The following is a 19872-nucleotide window of genomic DNA, read 5'->3' on the forward strand; positions in this document are numbered from 1 at the left end:
CGTGAGGGCCAACTGACCAAAAGACCTAACTGTAGGTTGATTAAAAGTCTTATCTGAACAGCAGTTACTGTAGGAACATCAGCTGAAGTTCAACTAGCTTCTGCTACAAAACTGCCAATCATCACTGTCACAGTAATAATAGCTCTATTTGTAATAGATACCAAGCCTTATTCAGAGCTGGTTAACCAGGTTATTTTACTTTCTTGTTCTTGAATAAAAGCCATTTTTCACTCTTAACATGTTATTCAGAAATGTATTTCTATATCCTGTGGGTTAATTCCTCTTATATTAAGTGATTACTTTATGGAAATACCAAGAAATATGCTTCTTTTTGTAGCTGCTGCTTTTTGTAGCTGCTGTTCTGGAATATTTCTTGGTAATGAGGCAGTCTGCTCAGGCAGGTGCGGGTTTTCTTTTTCTGCTGAGTGTTGCATTTCTGTCATACCACTTTCTATGCAGAGGTGAAACTGGGAAACTAAAAATAGAGCATTCTTCAGAATTCTGTGGGGAACCTTCTTGGCACTCAATTTATATTGTTCCAGTTCTCTCCGCTTGCAAAATTGATTATGTCTGTCACTGAAAGAGTCAGGAAAAAAAGCTGAAAAATATTCTCAGCGATGTTACAGTGGCGGGGAAGTGAGGGCTTTAGATTGCAGATGTGGTAATTGTATCTGTTGTATACTGCAGCTTTGCATTCTATTGCTTTTTAGGTGCCATAGATCACTTGGTAACAAAGCACATTTAAATATTTTGTTTGTTACAGATGAGAGATGGATTTTTCTATGCAGTCCGAGCTCAGTTATTAAAAATTGTAACTACTGACCTATTTGAGCAGGCATGGTTGTGAAATTACATAGTACTCTGAAAATATTTATAGTGTCTTCTGTGTTTCTAATGAATAGCTCTCTTGGTTTTAACGAACTGAACCTTCTTCCCTTTAATTTTCTCCAGCATTATTTGGTGATGTTAACAGGCATTGTTAGTCTTCATTGTTGCAATTTCTATAAGAGAGATAGCCAGCTGAGACTTAATTCATAATGTTCATTGTACCTTGGATGTATGTAATCAGTGAATGTCTCTGGGTTTTGTTTTTTTTTTTTTTTAAAGAAAAGTGTTTGTTAACTGAATAATTATTTTCTAAATAGACCAAGCAATTTTTAAACATAATTTAAAAAAAAAAAAAAATCCATGTGACTTTTTGCAGCTGTATTGCTTTAGCAAATACATAGTTCCATATCAAGCCAGGGAGCATGGGGAATGTCAGATTCCTTGGAATATCAATGTGTCCAAGTAATACAGGACTCCTCTTGCCATTGGTCCTTCTGACAAGCCCAGATTTTTACTCTACAGTGGTAACTGGCCTAGTCTCAGAAACACAGTTAGTTATGGTTTTGTTGCTGATGTGGTAAGTATTTAAGCACATAACCTGTATGATGGAATAGGACAAAAAGAACTCATGTCCTGCATGTGTTTTGATCATTACCTGTAACAGGTACCTACTATATGCTTAAAAAAAAGTGGGAACAAGGCTGGAGCGTAATAAACGCTCAGGTGCCATTTCCTGTTTGGCACTCATGCTTGTTTTTTCTTCTTTTTTTCATTATTTATTTATATTTTTTTTATTTAGGACATTTTTGAAAGACAGCAAAGGGTGCCAGCTTAAGCAGTAATAAAGCGTTGCGGAGGCACTACAGTGGGGTGAATATGAAAAATCAGTTTGGTTTTGGTTATTGTTTTTTAAAGGACTTGCACAAGTGCATTGCACAGTGTGCTTCAGCCTTGACTCATAGGTGAGATACTTTCATCGTGGGGCACCTGAGATGCTAGCAGAATTTATCATAACCAGAATTTCAAAGCTGAAGTATTATAAACAGCCTTGTTTATAATAATAGACAATGAATTGTTTTTGACATTATTTAGCATGTTTTTTTCAAATGCTTTCAGCTTTCACCAATCAAATCAAGGTGTCAACGCATGTAACTCAGTAGAGTGCAAAGAAATATTGCAAGCATGTGAGTGCAGCCTTGCAGACAGTATGTGTGGTATTTAATGGTGGGGCCAGGTGGTTGTAAATGAATGAAATCTGTTGATTTTTTAATGTGGGCTTCTTTTTATATGCATGGTAAGTTCAACTCTTAAGAAGTTGCCAGATGTAAAAAGCCATTGGAAAATGCCACACATACTTTTTCATACAGGCAGCTCTGTATAAAATGTCTTACATTTAGACAGTACTTCCAAAGTAATATTTAAATGTATAATTTCAGGTTACCAAGTTTTGCCTAACCAGCAGCAAAACTACCAGGGGTTAGTTGGAGTTCAGCAGTCTCAGAATCAGAATCTAGTCAGTGGCCAACACAACAATGTTGGGAATCAAATTCAAGGTGTGATTGTTCCATATCCTTCAGTGCCATCGTATCAGGTGGGTAATTTACTCATAACTTTCCAGTCACTCTTCTGTACTGTTGAGTGATCTTTTTTATTGAAGTGCATTGCTTTGTAAATGCAGGAAAGCTGCAAGTACATTTTAAAGGTGACTTGGAGGAGAGAGATTTAAAATAAATAAATAAATGATTGAAGCATGAAGCAGACCTATCACAAATTGACAGATTTTATCCCTCTTGAATACTAAGTGCTGCATTAATTGTGGTTCAGAGGATAGGGAAGAAAAAGCTTGTAAGAATTCCACCCACTCCACTCCTTAACTATTGTAGAGAAATTCTTTTGTTAATTTATGGAGTCCCTTGGATGCAAAATATCCATTTTTAGGGAAGAAGGTAAAAACTTTTGTTTTATAAAGCACTGTTATTTCAACTCGTGTTATCACTAGTGTTCTGGATTTAGAGAATTCTGGTAGATCTTTGTTTTGTTTAAAAAAAAATTTTTGATAAAAAATCTTAAAGTAGGTGATGGTCAAGAAGCAGAAGGAAAAATTTTCTGCACAAGAAGGTCTTAACGTGTTCTCAATTTTAGGTTTCGGTGCCTCAAGGTTCCCAGGCAGTGCCCCAGCAGACATATCAACAGCCTGTAATAATTCCCGGTCAGTCAAATCAAGGATTGCCCACAACAGGAATGCCAGTTTACTACAGTGTCATTCCATCAGGTCAACAGAATAACTTAAGGTTGGTTATTTGATTTCTCAGCAACCAGGTTTAATTGCCTTGTAGTAACTGATAGGATCTGCTTCATTACTGCATGTATATTTTAAAGGTAGACTTAAAAACACTTTATTAGCTGTTTTTTTCTCTTATGCAATTCAGTTTTTGTGTCACTGCTGCATGGCTTTGTCTACTTAAATTAATCTGAGTTCTTGTTCTTTGTACTCAAATGGTTCTTAACCTTTTCTGTAGTTATGTTTGAGGCTCAGTGAATTCACCTGTAGACATAATCCCAGATTTGTTTTGTAAATCAGTTTTATTGCTTATTCCCTTGCATCATTTACAATGGCCATCTCTATCAAACAGGGTAACTTCTGTTTGGAATTCAAAGCAGACTAGCAGCTAAGGACAGCGTCTTGCCTTTATTGCAGTAATAGGTCGTAATACATTTCAACAGAGAAGGTGGAATACTGTTCTGCAGGAACTGAATAGTCTCAAACCTGTGGGTCACCACTGAGAACTATAATCATTAGACAGATGAGAAGCTGTGTGAGGCAATACATCCCACGCAGATTGAAAACTGAAACAGGTTGCTTTCTGAGTTTGGTTTGTTTCAATGGCATCTTTAAATTAAAATCATATACTTGACACATGGGACAAAGGATGGGAAAATTTTCATGTGAAGTTACAGGTGAAAATGGATTCCCAGTGGAGGCTTAAAAAGATTGTCCCTCCTTTTTTCCACAGTTTGGAGTTTTAAAAACTTATTTCTCATTCCCTCAGAACATTCAGTTCATCTGTTGATGAAAACTTCAACTTTATACTGAAGTACCAGATGCTGTAGACAACATCCTGCTTATAGTCCACCAACCTGATGTTCTGCCTCTGGCAGAATGATCAGTTACTGTTACGATAGAATCTGTTACTTACCTGTTTTTGCCCTTAATGCCATGAAAAATACCTGGCATAAATAAACTTTGTTCTTTTCTTAAGTATTACAAATGCAAGGCTGTTTCTTTCCTTGAGTCTTCTTCCATGACCAGGTGTTTTTCTGATTTGGTGAAGCCGCAGTAAGGCAACCCCTGCAGACATCTGTTTAGGCTGTGTTACTCTGCACTGAAGCATCTGAAATCCTTGTGGCAGGTTCTGTGGTGGCCATTTAACCAAGACCTAGTTACGGTTAATTAAGACAATGAATTGCCATTTTTCCATATTCTATGCATCTTTATACCTATACAGTTCTCTTTGCACAAAGGTAGTACATCAAAATATTAAATTAGTACTGTTTTTGATATATGCAGACTGTAAGTTATGGCCAAGGAAGAGCTGTGAAACTTCTGTCATCTTCAGAAGCAGATTCCTGGGTGGGGAATAGCGGGGAATATTGCTGATTGAAGTTAACGGGGAATATTGCTGATTGAAGTTAACAATACCCCAGTAACTTGCCGTCTGTGTAGACAGCAAACACAATGGTTATGATTAAATAAATACATGACATAAACCTCTGGTAGTCATGTTTGTTTTTTATTGTTATTATAGTTCATCAGTAGGATATTTGCAGCCTCCTGGATCAGAGCAGATACAGTTTCCTAGAACATCATCACCATGTAACTCACAGCAGCTTCAAGGACAGCAATGTGCAGGTTGGAGGATTGAAGTGTGTTTTTGTGTGTGTGTGTGTTGTGGTTTTGTTTGTTGGTTTGTGTTGTTGGTTTTTTTTTTTTGAAAGACTTATAAGTTTCTAACAATTATTATGCTGGGTGATTGCATAAGGGTTTAATTTAGAATTAACTATTGTATTGTATTTCCTTCTGTATACTATGTTTAAAATTATATTGCAAGCAGATTAACTTCACATCTTAATTTATCACTGAGAGCCCTCAAGTTACTTTCTTAGAATTTAGTCCTGTATGGCATAATGGCTTGCAAGTCAGCTTTTGAATTGAGACAGACATGGGAACAATGCTTTCTCACCCAAATGACTTTCATCTTTTCCTCAATTATGGGAGCTATGTGGGTCTGATTGATTTATTTATTTTTGGAGTTCCTGAGAAGAGGCTAAAAATTGTAATCATTCTGGGTCTGGACTGAGACGAGTAGTCACTTTTTTTTTTTTACTGTTGAAAGGGGAAATGTAATACTCATAAGTTGTGTGGTGCATTCTGTTTTCCTGTTTGTTTTTTTCTGTTAGCCTTATTTACTGCTTCTGCTTTCATAGTTTATAGCAACCATTCAAGTCAGAAGCCATCACCTCCTACATTATTGCCACCTTCATCAAAGTCAAAGCCGCAACAGGCTGCTTCCATTGTGCACTACAGCATAGTGTCTCCACCCTCATCATGTAAAAGTTCACCCACTGGTCTTTCCATCATGCAGCCAATAAAAGGTATATTTTATTGGGATTTTCATCTACACCATTCTGTCTAGAAATCTGTTGTAAATGGTCAGACTGATTTTATGGCTCCCTGCTAGAACAGTTGTGACTTGAATGAATACTTTTTTCTTAATCCTTCGTCTAAATTGCTATCATTGTAACATTAAAAATGACAACTTTTGAACTGAAATGAAACAAAAGCCAACCTCATGTGGGCAGCTTGGAGGCAGCCTTCTTCAACAGAGAAGATTGTCACATAGCAGAAGCATTTAAATCAGGTTTGGAGTGTTTCAGTCTTTTAGGTAATTTTTAAAAGGCATATAAATAGCAGCTTCAGTGGCATGTGAAAACACCAGTGATACAGAGCTTGTCTTATGCATGAAATGTTTGTAAATATTAACATCCAAACACTTAAAACCTCTGAATTTCCAAACACAATTATCATAAAATTGGGCTGGTCAGGAGGTTAAGAGTATAAAGTAGCCTTCAAACCAGAGGTTATAGATCAATCATAGTGAGTGGTACTGTCGTTATTTCACTGATGATGTTTGATGCATCAGAGAGATTTGGTTGGCAAAAAAGGGAGTAATCTCAAATATTGCTATCTCAGTATTTTTCAGGCAAGTAATAGATTAAACAACTAGGTCAGTGTCCTAGTTTCCAGTATAGATGTGATGGTTCTTACAAACTTATAAGATACTTTTAGAGCCTGTTTATTAGTAAATAGGTAACATCCAGTTAAGTGGCAGGATAGCTGTTCACAGCAGTTCTGGTTTTGTTTCCAGTTCTTCAACACTTCAAATTTGTTTGGATGTAGTTCTAGAAGACTGTCATTTCAGGATGTCCAAAATCAGTCTAGCCCTACTTGGTTCTACCCTTACCTTGGTAGTTTTGGTTTTATGCCATTTTGAAGGCCTGATTCAAAGCTGTTGAATTGTGATTAATACAAGTTTGGGGAAGGGGAGAGCCTCTGTGACAGAGAACAAGTACCGAGTGAATAAAGAAAAGCATGCGCTCCAGCTACAGTGATACTGAGATGATACCTCAAGGTGATTGAGGTGAGGACATATGCAGACAAGCAGCTGAGTGGTAGATTTGTAGAAGACCAGACTCCCAATCTGGGAGATTTTTCAGGGGTTTCTTCTGTGTTTTTTCTTCTCATGCATTTTGATAATTGAAGTGAAGTGTCTACAAACAGCTATGCTTTCGATGACGCTTTATTTCAAGCATGCTTGTTTAGGCAAAGATTTCCATTTGTTTTCACTTACTGAAATGCTGTAGAAGTAGAAAGAACCAGCATTTGGGGGATTTATGGAGGGTGGATTTTTTTGTAGTTTAAGTAGAATTTTCAGATTGTGACACATTTTAGAAATGATGCTATTGATAATTCTGAAATACAAGCGTGTTTTTGTTGGGCATTCTTATTGAACAGAGATGAGACAAAAGAGTTGTATGCCAAGTGTTGCAGAATACTATAAAATATAGTATTTTAAGACAGTAAGATGTAAATATACCATTTTAACGTTTATAAATATATGCATAAAAATTAAATAATATAAATATTAAAATATGCATAAAAATGAAATGTTTTCTCATGTGTAAAACAGTGTGTACATAGATGTTTGCTTGGTACACCTCAGGTTTATGTATAGGGTTTACATAAGCTTATGGCTTGGCCACTTGGAAAGTGTTGTGGGGTGTGTTGTTCTGATTGTGTAGCAGATACCTGTAAGTAGATGTATGTTTTCTTTTGCCATGCAACAAAATAGAACAATTCGCAATGTGGCTCTTACAGGAACACTCAAATTTATATCCACTAAAATTGGTGAGGTAATCTGATGATTACATCTAAGTCTGTAATACCTGGGTAGAACGTTTTTGCCATTAAAAAGATTGGAAATGGAATATAGATGCGAAAGTACTGCTTGTATCACTTTATTTTGATAAAAATCAGTATAATAAGTATTTCAGAATACAGTTTAGAAAAGCTAATATAGTTTTATTATTGAATTTGTTATTTTATGTTACTTGGTTTGCATTTCAAAGGAGTCAGATTGTTTTCACTGCCCCTACGGTCCAAAAAGAAACAATAGTACATATAAAATGCATTTAAAAAAAAATCCATATCTGACTTACTGTTCCTAACTGATGCTACAACATAGGCGGTGAGTTGAGAAGATTGTAGATCCCATCTTTATAGGTGAATGATTAAATGCAGTTTCAATCACATATTTTAATCATTGTTTCAAATAAATTATGTAAGCAGTGGGTAGAGGAAAAAAGGAAACCGAAAACAACCATTTTCACGTGAACATGATATTATATAAATTACCTGGGAAAGGGACAGGTCAACAGGGGGAGGGCCAGTTTTCTCTCTGGAAACCTCTCATCACAACTCTTACACGAAACTGTAAGGAACAGCATCAGCTGTTTGGCCATTCTCTAACTGGAGTTTGTGTAGCTACCACAGTGGCAAAGTGGTACAGGATGTGGGGATCAGCTTGCAGTCTCTGCGCAGAAAAACAATCTCAGTTATGTAAAAATCCATTGTAAAATTTGTAAATGAGGGTAATTTTGCCTCGGACTGAAGATTAATTAGGTCTTTCTAATGTATGGTATAATATCAGATAAAACATCTGGCGTATGTTGTAAACTAACTAGGTAAACTGTTTTTAAATGATGTATATTTTTCTTGATAGGATTGTTCTTCAATGCATTACTCTGACAGTAACTGCAATGAATGTTGAGTAATTTCAACTACCATTAAATAGAATTTGTTTCAAAAATATTCTCAATAATGAGTTTCATTGGTTCCATTTATCTTTTATAGTTCTGGGAAGCCTTCTCAAGTTAGTCTAGTGCACGTTTATCTGATAGTGGAAATATAATTGTTCAGAAGATACTTGTCCTAGTTTTCTGTAATTGAGCAGCTTATTTAGCAAGATATCCATTATGCTATTTCTCTTTTTTCACATTTTTTCTTGTAAAATAAAAATTTAAATATATGATAAGCTAACTGTATTCTACCAATTTCTTGTCTTGCAGCAGTAGCAGCACCACCAGGTGGAGGAGTAGTAATGATGCAGCTAAATATACCTAACAATCCTCAGCCTCGGAACCATTCACCTCCACAGTGGAAACAGAATAAATACTACTGTGATCATCAAAGGGGGCAGAAGTCCGCAGAACTTAGCACTTTAGACAGTGCTGCACAGGTATGAGCTTTTTGATTTATTTTCCAGCATGACTTATTTGCATAAATTGCACCTTTGCATGTCATTTTGTGTTGGTTTTCTTTCTCCCCAAAAGTGCTTTTGGGGAATGAAATCTGTTCTGATGGTATTTAATATACCAATTTTAATTTTGCTTCCAGCGTTTGAATGCTGTAGATGTCATTGCTCACCTAGATACTTTCTAAAACACTAACTTGTTTATCCAGTTGCAGCATAGTCCTCAAGTAGGTAGTCCCGTCACCTCACCGGCCCAATCACCAGCACCAGCTCAGCTATCAAACATGAAGAACATCCGTCCCACATTAACACCTCTTTCTATTGTGCCCCAGTTTTCTAGACCTTTCGTCCCTGGACAAGGTATATTTTTAGTTAACTAAAATATTTCTGTGGTTTTATTTTCAATAAATGTTTTAAAATACAAGCTATATAAGGATTTTGTGACAAACTGTGGCTCACTTGAGTAGTCTTGCTGCTGAAGCAGGATCATCAAAACTGCCCACCTTGCATCATGTACAATTTGGCCTTATCACTCTGCACTGGTATCATTCCCCATATTCTCAAACGCCTCGATCTTTCGTTGTTGGGCCTTCTTTAACTCACTAGCTTTCTCTCATGAGAAATTGCCCACTGTAGAATTGAAAATATTAATACAATGTTTGATATAATTTAGTTTCAAGTTTTAACCATAAATCAAGAACTCTACATCTATTTACAAAAGGCATAATTTTAGAGCTACAAAGATAAATCATGTGGGACAAGCTGACCTTAACACATTGGGTGGTAATGGTATCTTTTGGAGAAAAGGACACAGAAATGTCACATTAAGATAAATGTTCTACCAAACTCATTTACTCATTGATGATGCACTGAATCAAACCACTGCCTAAGTGCGAATTCTTCATCCCTTTTAGAAAAACTAGCATGATAGAAGAAAAATCCTTGTAGAATAATTTCATTCATTCCTCTGCTGCCATGTTATAGTAAAACAGAAAATAGGGAATTTTCACTGAGATGTGATAAAAATTGGAAAAACAAATGATAAATCCTGTGTCAGTGACCAAGGATGCCCATTATGTTTGGACATCTGCAGTTGCCAAACTTGAAATCAGTGGGTCTTACTTTATAGAAAAACTGCGTTAAAGTAAAACAAAACTTAGAGAAAAATCTGTTAGGTCTTCCTTACTGATAGAGAAGACCTTATTTTCCTTTGTTTGCCTTTGTCTTACCTTCTGCATGATCTTTACACTATTGCTTTGTGTTCCATTCCTCTTGTAAAAAAAAAAAAAAAAAAATCCAGGTTGCCTGTTGTAAATCGTGTCCCTCAACTTTCTTAATCTTCTGTGACTTATTAAAAATTTATGTTCACTGATCTTGTGGCTCCTTGGCGCAAAAAGGATATACAGATGTACCTGGCACTAGATTACCAGGAATATAGGGATATTACCATGGAAATGGTTAAACTGTTACACTGAGAGCAGCCTCATTAAGCTCATTTTGATGTGACAGGATTTAGAGAAGACTGCTTTGAAGGGGAAAAAAAATAGTACATTTTTCCGTGGAACTCTGAAATACAAGAGAGCCTTAGGCTTGTAGCCTTCCACCTTGTGATCAGTAAGACTTACTTATATGCATTTACTTAACTGCCAAATCTTATTTTCTTAGCTTAGCCAAATACACTGCTTTGTGCAGTCATTCTGATTTCTCTTTGGTGTAAGAGAATTTGGAGAGAGTTTTTATATTACAGAAAAAAAAAAGCTTTCTAATTACCTTTCTCTTTAAGGAGATGCCAGATACCCATTGCTCGGCCAGCCCCTGCAATACAATCCACCATCTTTGTTACGTGGACAAGTAGCAAGCCAACAGGTATTAAAGACAACACTCTCCTGGAAACACTGAAGAAAACAGTTCAGGACTACAGTTATAATAACCATGAACAGGAGAATATATCATTGCATTAGAAAAGTAACTGATTGGAAAGCACGTGCTTTCCAATAACTGTTTTTATTCTGTGTTGATACTTCCCATTGTTCCTGTTGCAAAAATATAGAGAAGCATCATGAAATGTAGCTTTTCTTTTGAACCGAAATTCCAACCTACAAAAGATAGAAGCCCAGTGTAGAATATAGATTCTTTTGGAGGCAGTTTGCCAGCAGTTCAAAAAATTGGAGAGAGACTGTTTCTGTAAATTATTGTTTTATTTGAATAAGTTTTTTAAAAATAGAAAATACATACGGGTCTTTCTAAGCAAAGGGTGTCTTTGTTTCTTACAAGAAAGCCAAAATATTAAGAGTTGGCAAAGCTCACAAGTCTTGCCATCTATTTAATTTCTGGGACAGACACAGACCCTCTCCCTTGCTCAGTTCTACCTGAGATCAGCCAGAAGGTGTGTTGGGTTTGGGGGCGGGGATGGATTTTTTTTCCAAGAAGGGTTGAGGTGATTTTTCGTCATTTGCTTCCTTTCTTCTGAAGGATTGAATGCCCCTGACTGCAGGATTGCTAAACTCCATGACTAAAATCAGACATGGAAATCTTTTCTATACCGCAGTAGCACAGGTTACTTTTCAGACATTCTTCTGCATCATTTTTCACTGAGCTAACCCAGATATTTCAAATTACTGATGCGCTGTCATTAAGGTACATCATTTATATCCATCTCTCCAGTGTCAGCCTGGAAACAGACACGGAAACAGGGGGAAGAAACCAGCAAAGAAGGCTGCTTCAACAGATCTTGGTGCGGGAGAACCAGGTATAGAATTGCTGACTGACACAGTCCTCCAGCAGAATAAATTGTGGTGACAGGCTAGGGATGTAATGAGAAAAGCACAGGTGAGAAAAGGGCCAGAATGAAATGTAACTGGGCAGAAATGGGCATGGCAAACCGTGGAAACAAAGATGGACAGAAGACTTGATTAGGAGAGAGAGGAAAGATAATGAGAGAGAGAGAGGGAGGGAGAGGAATGAGAAAAGCGTAGTTTTGAAAGCTGGAGAAAAGACTAGAGAAGACCAGGACTGGACAGTACTAAAAGGAAAAGCAAGTTTACTGGATTCAAGACAAGTACAAAACCCTTCTCCCATAATATTATAGTAAACGTGTACCCCTGCTTCCTCTTACTTCTGTGAAATGCAAAATCATACCTAAACCAGAAAAAAGTTAATACTTAGTTTTTTCCTTCTAATAAAAATAAATCCATGAATTTTGAGAACACGCTAGGAGATCTGCAGGTTGGGTCTTCGGAGTTGGTAAAGATGTCATCAAATAAAACCTGACATCAGCTGTTCTCCCATCTTTACTGGAAATTACTTGTGTTGCAAGTGTTACCTACCATCAGCTCTTTGCAGAAAATTACTGATAAATCAGTTCTTTCTAACCATTTTCTGGAGAAGATTCTGAAAGCAGAGAGACTAGCTATTTAGCACAGTGATGTGTGAAGAGTGTCAGGTGGTAGAGTGAGTGTTCAAATCTACTGCAAAATTTGGTGTGGATTCCCTGCCCCACTCTTCTGAGGGGCCTCTTTGTATCCTCAGCTTTTCTGTGACAGCAGAATGCCCCTCAAGTTTCATGGCATCAGGCAGTTGGAGATGTGAGATGAAATAACTCACTTTCCGCTGTATGATGTACATTTCAGTACAACCACCGATTTTGATTCCATCTTTTTCTTGTTTCAGTTGTGGGAAAAGTTCTAGAAATAACTGAACTGCCGGAAGGCATAACTCGTATGGAAGCAGAGAAACTATTCGGAGAACTTTTAAAAGTTGGTGCCAAGATTCGGTGGCTAAGGGATTCGCAGTGTCTGCAGACGCAGCAGCACCGTCGTTACTGTGGCAGCGGGGATAGCAATGTGAACACTGAGCCATCCAAACCCAGTGACTTGGCCTCCACGTACACGGTTCTAGCTACGTTCCCTACGATGTCAGCTGCTCAGAATGCATTGAAGAAACAAAATAGTACCTCAGTGAACAAGTTCAGGCTGAGAACAAGCAAGAAGCACTACGACTTTCACATTCTGGAAAGGGCTAGTTCTCAGTAGCAGTTCCATCGGTGGACACTCAGCCTTTACTACTTCATGTCCTCCTCTCCTCAATTGGCTTGATGTTACGGGGTTTCTGCTCTCTTTAGAGAGACTCCTGGGATGTTTTGTCATGTGACATTAACCATTGAAGAATAACCCAGTGATCCAGCGAGATGAAGAAAAAAAATAAAGAGTTGATCCCAGACAATAGCAAGGAATCACCTTTGAGAAAAGGCAGCTTTCTATAAGGAATGCCGCTGAGATGCCCCCTACTTTTATAATAGTTTTGTTTTATATTTTTGAATTCTTGTATCAGATCCAAAGTTCTATTGTACAGCAGACATTCATAAAATCCCACGTCCAGATTTGTATTTTATAATCCCTTTTCACAGCCAGCACGCAGCTGTCCATTCCAAAGCAGGAGCCTGAGGATTGGTGGAGGGGAAAAGAGAACCATGTCCAAGGAATTACTCTCATTTTCTAGCAAAGTACCCCAAATCTTCAAATTAACCTGTTCCTTTCCCCTTGTGTTTTTTTTTTTGTTGTTGTTGTTTGTTTTGTTTTGTTTTTTTTAAAGGAAAAAAATATAATTTTAGTAACTAGCTAACTCCTTAGATGGTGGTTTTCTTTTGAGATTCATTCAAGCAATGTCAAAAGAAATCACAAGTTGGTTGTAACCTTGAAGGATTTGCTTCTGATCCAACAAGTTTAATAAGTATTTAAGGGGGAATATGAATAGATTACAAAGAATGTTCACTGAATCACATTTTAATATTTCTTTTTAGCAAAAAGGTGAAGAAACTAAATTGTCTTCACAAGTGACAAAATGTTTGCACTTTAATTGTGTTCCCACCAGTATGAATCTCTTTCTCTTCCTTTTCACGCTAAGATAATTGTATTTGATAAGTGCTGGAAACCTTTTTAATGGTTTAAGTTTTCATCATTTGCAGATGCTCACTGGACATTAAAGATTAATTGCACATAAAAATGAAACATTTTTTTTTTCAATTTGTGTAATTTGCAAGGCTGTACAATGTGTGCTGATGCAAGCCTTTTTCAGTTCAAGAAAATAAATGTTTACAAACAAACTTTTTCAGTGCACTTGTTTAAACTTCTAGGATTCTTCTGAAACCTGGATGAATGCATTGATGGTTTGGATCCTTTAATGTGAGAAAATAACTTGTTAATAACATAAACACTAGAATTTCTCAAAGAACTGCTCTCTCTGTTCCTCTTCTTGAAGCATTTATTTATGTCAGCCTCCATTTTTTTATTTATTTTTTTTTTAAGTGTTTCCCTATATAAGTAAAACTAGGAAGAAATTGATCAGGGACCATGAGGTGCTGCTCCTGTTTTTGTTTTTTATTATTCTTAGCATGGGCACTGACTTGCTGCATAGACGAGTAATAACTTGTTCCCTTCATTTACAGCTGTAGTTCTGTAAAACATTCATTTGTAATTTCCATAAGTGGAAACTTGAGGTAAATGTTATATTATAAAAATATATTTTACAGAGGGAAAGAATTTAGAGGCATTAATTTTCACCTTGTTTTGAAAATTCTACCACTTCACATGTTTACATTTGGTTGTTAAGTGGTAGTAGCAGTCCTGTGCATGCTCAAATCATTCATGTGATAGATCAATTTTCTTCTACGTATTTTTGATTAGTTTGGGAATGATGCAGCCTAACGAATGAGGCATGTGGGACTTGACCCTGCAAAATGCCGTAGTGACAGGTATTTACATGGCTGAGGGTACACTTACGCTTGGATGTTCTCCTGAAGTAGAGGGAAAATGTTCAACTTCAAGCCCTTAGCCAAAAGACAGATTTACTTAGCAACAGATAAGCAGATCCACTTTGCTAAGTCCGTTTCACTAAAAGGATGGATGTTTCTTGGCATTCAAGTTCATTTGTTACTACTTGAATGAAGAGTCATGCCTGAGAGGATGTATTTCTTCCTCCTGAGGTGGGAGTGCTGTAGCACTCAGTGCCTCTATCACCCCCAAGTTACGCGGATTACAATATTCCACTCCTCTCAGCAGCCCAGAGGTGGTAACAATCATTGCACAGGCTACATCACTGCTTCTTGTCAATTCTCCAGCACTGGCTCAAGATTACTGTTTTACTCCCGTGAAAGTAGTTAACAAATTAAATGTCTGTACTGACGGGTGTTGAAACACAGAAAGGCAGCTGCTTCCTGTGGCTAAACATTTCCAGGACATTGTTCCATAAATGTAGAAGAGGAATGTATAACGGAGACTTTTCATCTATTCTGAATGACCTAAGACCAGAGCTAAGCATAACATTAAATCTAGGTATTTCCAAAGGATGCTGCATGACTTGCTTCGTTTAATAAACTTTCCCCATAATAACCAAAGAGAAGAAAACAAAGAGGAGAGAGGTAAGCATGGAGAACGTGAGCGAGGCAAACAAAATGAGGAGAGGAACAAGTCTCAGCCAATATTTCTTAACAAGTATGTTGTAAATTTGAGTGAAAGTTCCTCCAGAAGAAAAAAAGCATTTAGTAAGTCAGTTTTATTCTAATCCTGAATGACTCTTATCTACAGACAGTTTCCCCTTTCTGGGCATGCTTTCTTTCCTGTTAAGTAGGGGCCATTAAAGTTTTTGATCTGGGTATGCTGATGTGTACTTGATTGATTAACACCCCTGAAGTCCTATTAATTATAAAGGTCTCTGATGTCTAAAATGGGCACAAACTAACATATTTCCACTTTACAGTCTTTTGTTCATTCCAGCTGTTGTGCCATTTCATACTGTCTCTAGTAACTGGCCAGGGTTCATCAGACATCGGCTCTCAAACTTGTTGAACCAAGACCAGCCCCACTCTCCTGGCTTTTACACTTCTGCCCCTTCTGGTTCCCTAAAACACCCAAGTCTAGGGACTGCACAAAACCCCTGAAACTAGGTTTATTCCATGGGTTTGGATCACGTTCTACAAAGCAAATGACTGTACTTCATGGCTTGAAATAGACGCTATATATAAAACTCGCTTTCTCAAGTGTGCTCAGCTAATCCAGAACCAGCCTATTTGAGCTTCCTGTCATTCCACAGTGAAGCTATTTTAAAAGTAAGTAACAGCCAACAGAATTAAACAGGGACTCGAACTGTTGCAGTGGTTTAAGGCTTTTTATTTGTCTGTGAGCATGTCTTAACTGTTGAAGGTGAGGAAAAAGCACTGGAAGAATAACCAGAAAACACAAGCTCATCTGGCTATTACCTGGTGGTAAGGCTACTACTCGAGTAAGCTTTTATTAATGCAGTAACACTACTGTATCCCTGAACTGTGGACAGATTCAATGTTATTTGTGATAGTACAACGAAAATGATTGCTTAAAATCAAGAAAACAAGCAAACCCCATCCTTTAGAAACAGTGAAAAAACAATGGGCATGAGGTTGGACTCAGGAAGATTTCCTCACAGCACTGCAGAGCTGCCAAACTGCCCTTGTGTGCTTCGCGTTTCATTAAGTCTGGAGTGGTATAAAGTTAAACATCAGTACGCTGCACCTTACCTGAAACAAATCTTACCCTGAGCAAATCTAACCCATTTTAATCTGAAAGTCTTTTCTTTTGCTCACACGTGTAGAAGATGACTGTAAAAAGTAGTGGAACATCATCTACAAAGAAAGGACTTCAGCATTGTTGTGTACTGGCAACTGAAGACTACAGAACTTGGGTGCTCCTACCTGTGACTGTCCCTGATCTCAGAAGCCCATCCATTACATTTAAAGGTCCAGATGAGGACGGTGGCACAGAGATGGGAGTTTAGTTCTGTTGAAGCATGAGAAGAATCATTTAGTATTGAATAAGGCACTTTGATACGCAGCTTGCCTTTCCCAGCAAAACCAGTTTTGTTGTCCTGTATTAGTCAAACTGCTCTATACCCTTTTCCTATCCAGTAATGCAAGCCCTTTCCCTCTGAAGGTAGAATAAAGTCACGTTCTCATGCTTTCACACTCATTTGTGCCTTAAAACTGCACATCCAGCATGTTGTTTTGAGTTGATCCTGTAGTAGCTTGTTTGGATGTCTGAAAGGGAATCAAAATAGCAACTAACTTCTATGAAGATCTAATTTGGCTCCATGAATTTCTTTTTCCCTAAAAAAAAAAAAAGTGGCATGGGCTGCAATTTCATGTATTTAGCCCTGAGGCAAGGAACACTTGCATGAAGCTTTAGCGGAAATTGATCAAACCGCTTTTATGCCAAGGGTCATGACAAATTATCGTAGCTCAAAAAGGACAGCCTTCAATCCCTTCGGTTCTTCTACAGTCCAGTCTTGTGCTATCTCTTATAACATCACTGATGGGGTACCTCTATTCAAAGTGTTGGTTCTGCTCACATTTAAAGTGTTTTGGGTTTGGGTATTTCTGGTTAGTGATGTCAATAAGCATAAAAACAGTGCACAATGTTAATGTGACTTCATTTTGGAAGTCTTAATTCCCGTGTGTAGTTGAGAACACTTAAAAGGGTCCAGTTTCCAAAACCTGAACATTAAGTCTCTTTAAGCTATCTTATTCTGGAACCGAAGAGCAAAGTCACTATTCACAGCTGAAAATTTTAGATGTAAGGTCCAATGTAAATGAGGAAGTCTCTTGGTTGCCTTGAAAATGATGCAGTTGTGTTGTTACCGTAACACGTACGAGCCTCCCTTTGGTTCAATGTCTACCTTCTGTGTTTAGGCTTGTAGGGCTGGAGTTGGGACCTGTCTGGCAGCCCCTTGTTAGCAAGGTTTATTTTTTATCCTGCTTGTAACTACTTGACTGCTTTGCAATGCTACCAGATTGTCAAAATTTTTCAGGTTGAAAGCGGGTCTTACTTAAGAGATGATTAAGAAGCATTAAAAATTGGTACAGGGCACAAAGACTTTACCATTTGCTGCTTTTTTAATGTTAATTTTCAGTCTTACTGTTAAAGCAGACAAACCTAGTCATCATATGGGCTGCATGCAACTGTAATGAACTGTTTCTGCACTTCTGAAGAGAAATTTGAATGTCAGATAAGACTAGTGCTGTAAACCAAAGAGCTCTGTAGGAAAACCTGTATGTTGCTGACACTTGTTTGCTTTTAAAACTGGTTAAAAATATAAAAATAAACTGTGCTGCTGTGTATAATTTTTAACAGTGAAGTTTATTCTTAATTCAGATCCCATGCCCCAGTTAACTGCAAATCAGAGTTAGACTAAGTTATGATGATAAACCGTGCTGACAGCAGTGAAACCTCTCAGACATAGGCGCAGCAGAGGTAGAAGTGCTAGAAGATGGCTGCAGCATGCACTGGTTTCAACCCTAAACGATCTGCTACATTCGTTTTCCTAAAATCACTTGACAGCTAACTTAAAGAAAATCTATACATATCTATTTATAAAAATGGACTAATGCACATCATGCACAATTTACATAGGACCTCAGACAGAACTTGAAATGGGGACACTGGCATTCTCCTTCTTTCTAACACCTAACTTGTAACTTTTTTGCACTAGTTATAAGATTAGTTAGGGAGATGGGTATGCAGCACAGCCTTGCCCTTCTGATGGTTTCCAAATTAGTTACTCTAAGAAATAGCACCATTAAGCGTGCTATGATAGCCTCCAGTATTGGTTTATAGATACGAGGAAGTGCACCACAGCTTGTCTTGTTTAGTCAAATTATTTGCCTTTTAACCTCGCTTAAATTGATACTTTGAACTGTTAATGAACCACTGATTAGCATCAAGTGACAGTGCAATTAAAAATAATTCACTAATAAAAATATTTTCCTGTACAAAGTCAATCTGCAGTGTTGTTCTGTTGTTGTTGCTGCTATTTATTGCTTGGTGTTGTGTTTTTTTTTGAGGGGGTCGTGATTCACCAATCTCTTAAAATGTAAATGAGTCTCTTGCATTGTTTCCCATACTGATTGCCAAATTCAAGCTTTGTGTATTTTATCTTAAACTAGCTGAAGTTTCCCCAAGAGCAACAGATGTGATTTCCATCAAATTTGGATCAGTATGTTCTGAAAAGTTTCAGACTTGCAATACCAAATGCTCTGGAGGTGGACTGTGAAGCTACCTCACGCATTACGCAATGTTGCCATTACAAGTGATTTGGGAAGCAGGCTGGATGTGAGAGAAGCCTTTCCAAATCACTTTAAAGAAAGGCTCAGGAAGGTTCCCTAGTCCACATGTGGCATTTTTTTCCTTTAGGGTTCTTATTTGTCCCCACTTAGTGTCTGAGGTAGTGCAACCCGCCCAACTCCATCCCTCTGCCCTGCACTACAAATGCTCCCTATGCATGGAGCGTTCTGCTGCTCCTCAGGGACACCTGCTCAAGGGGCTCTCAGATTAATTAGTTATACCTGCAGAGACACGTGCAACTGCAGCAACTCAATGGCCCCACGGTTAGAGAATTATACTTGTTACATTTTAATTATTTGAAAATTCTAATACTTCTTCAAGATGTAAAGATTGTCCGCTCTCACGAAAGTCACCTATCCAGTCATTAGTAAGCCTTTCACTTTTATGTTTAAACAAAATTCCTTTCTTGAAGTGGTATAAAAATTTTTGAGAATCATGTTTGCAAAACAATTTCCCAAACGAGTGGTGTTCAGCACCTCTTACCCTTCTTGTGCAACTCAGCTTCTAACTGGAGGTTCCAAACGCAGGGTGGGTGATTAATGCAAACTGCAGCTGCCGGGAACGCCATGAGGATGAGTACAGCAACGTATCACATGTCTGCATCGGGCTCAGGATGCTTGTACACGTTACACCCTAACCTCTGCCTTTACATGAAGATGCATAACAGGGATGAACAAAAAGTCATCTCTAAAAAATGCGTATTGTTTGCATTGCTACCACCACCCCCACCTCCCCCTAACCCTGTCCCCAGGCGCCAGCCCCAGCCCCTCCTCCAGCACCCCGAGGGGCGGTGACCCCCCCTCCCTGGGCAACCCGTCCCAGCGCCTGGCTGCTTTCTGAGGAGAAATGTCTCCTCATTTCCAACCTGAGCCTCCCTGGCGCACCCTGGGGCTGTTCCCTGCGGCCCCATCACTCACACAGCGCGCAGTTCCCCCACTTTCCCCTCATGGTCCTCCCGCGCTCCCTCCCCCCCCTCCCGCAGCCCTCTCCCTGCCCCCAGCCCCCAAGATGGCGCCCGCCCTTCCCGC

The 19872-nt window shown here is 38.1% G+C and overlaps 1 protein-coding gene and 1 long non-coding RNA gene across 14 annotated transcripts in view; one reads left to right on the forward strand and one right to left on the reverse strand.

The window, feature by feature from the left end:
* R3HDM1 (R3H domain containing 1) overlaps nucleotides 1–13280 on the forward strand; it is a 49975-nt gene extending 36695 nt beyond the window's left edge. For 10 of the 13 annotated variants that reach the window (XM_068687339.1, XM_068687340.1, XM_068687345.1 and 7 more), the window contains 9 exons: nucleotides 2265–2419; nucleotides 2971–3119; nucleotides 4635–4738; nucleotides 5314–5481; nucleotides 8515–8684; nucleotides 8909–9059; nucleotides 10483–10565; nucleotides 11364–11448; nucleotides 12369–13280. In XM_068687339.1, the coding sequence (XP_068543440.1) occupies nucleotides 2265–2419; nucleotides 2971–3119; nucleotides 4635–4738; nucleotides 5314–5481; nucleotides 8515–8684; nucleotides 8909–9059; nucleotides 10483–10565; nucleotides 11364–11448; nucleotides 12369–12730 (1427 nt within the window). In that variant the 3' untranslated portion in view covers nucleotides 12731–13280. The remainder of the gene's footprint in view (nucleotides 1–2264; nucleotides 2420–2970; nucleotides 3120–4634; nucleotides 4739–5313; nucleotides 5482–8514; nucleotides 8685–8908; nucleotides 9060–10482; nucleotides 10566–11363; nucleotides 11449–12368) is intronic. The other 3 variants (XM_068687347.1, XM_068687349.1, XM_068687351.1) reach the window with 1 other exon arrangement.
* On the reverse strand, nucleotides 13261–19817 carry LOC137858928 (uncharacterized). The gene is made up of 2 exons (XR_011098079.1): nucleotides 19710–19817; nucleotides 13261–19488 (listed from the first exon to the last, which is right to left on the reverse strand). It is a non-coding gene; the product is annotated as an uncharacterized lncRNA (long non-coding RNA).
* Nucleotides 19818–19872: the final 55 nt, after the last annotated feature.

Source organism: Anas acuta, chromosome 6, assembly GCF_963932015.1.
Source record: "Anas acuta chromosome 6, bAnaAcu1.1, whole genome shotgun sequence".
NCBI lineage: Eukaryota > Metazoa > Chordata > Aves > Anseriformes > Anatidae > Anas > Anas acuta.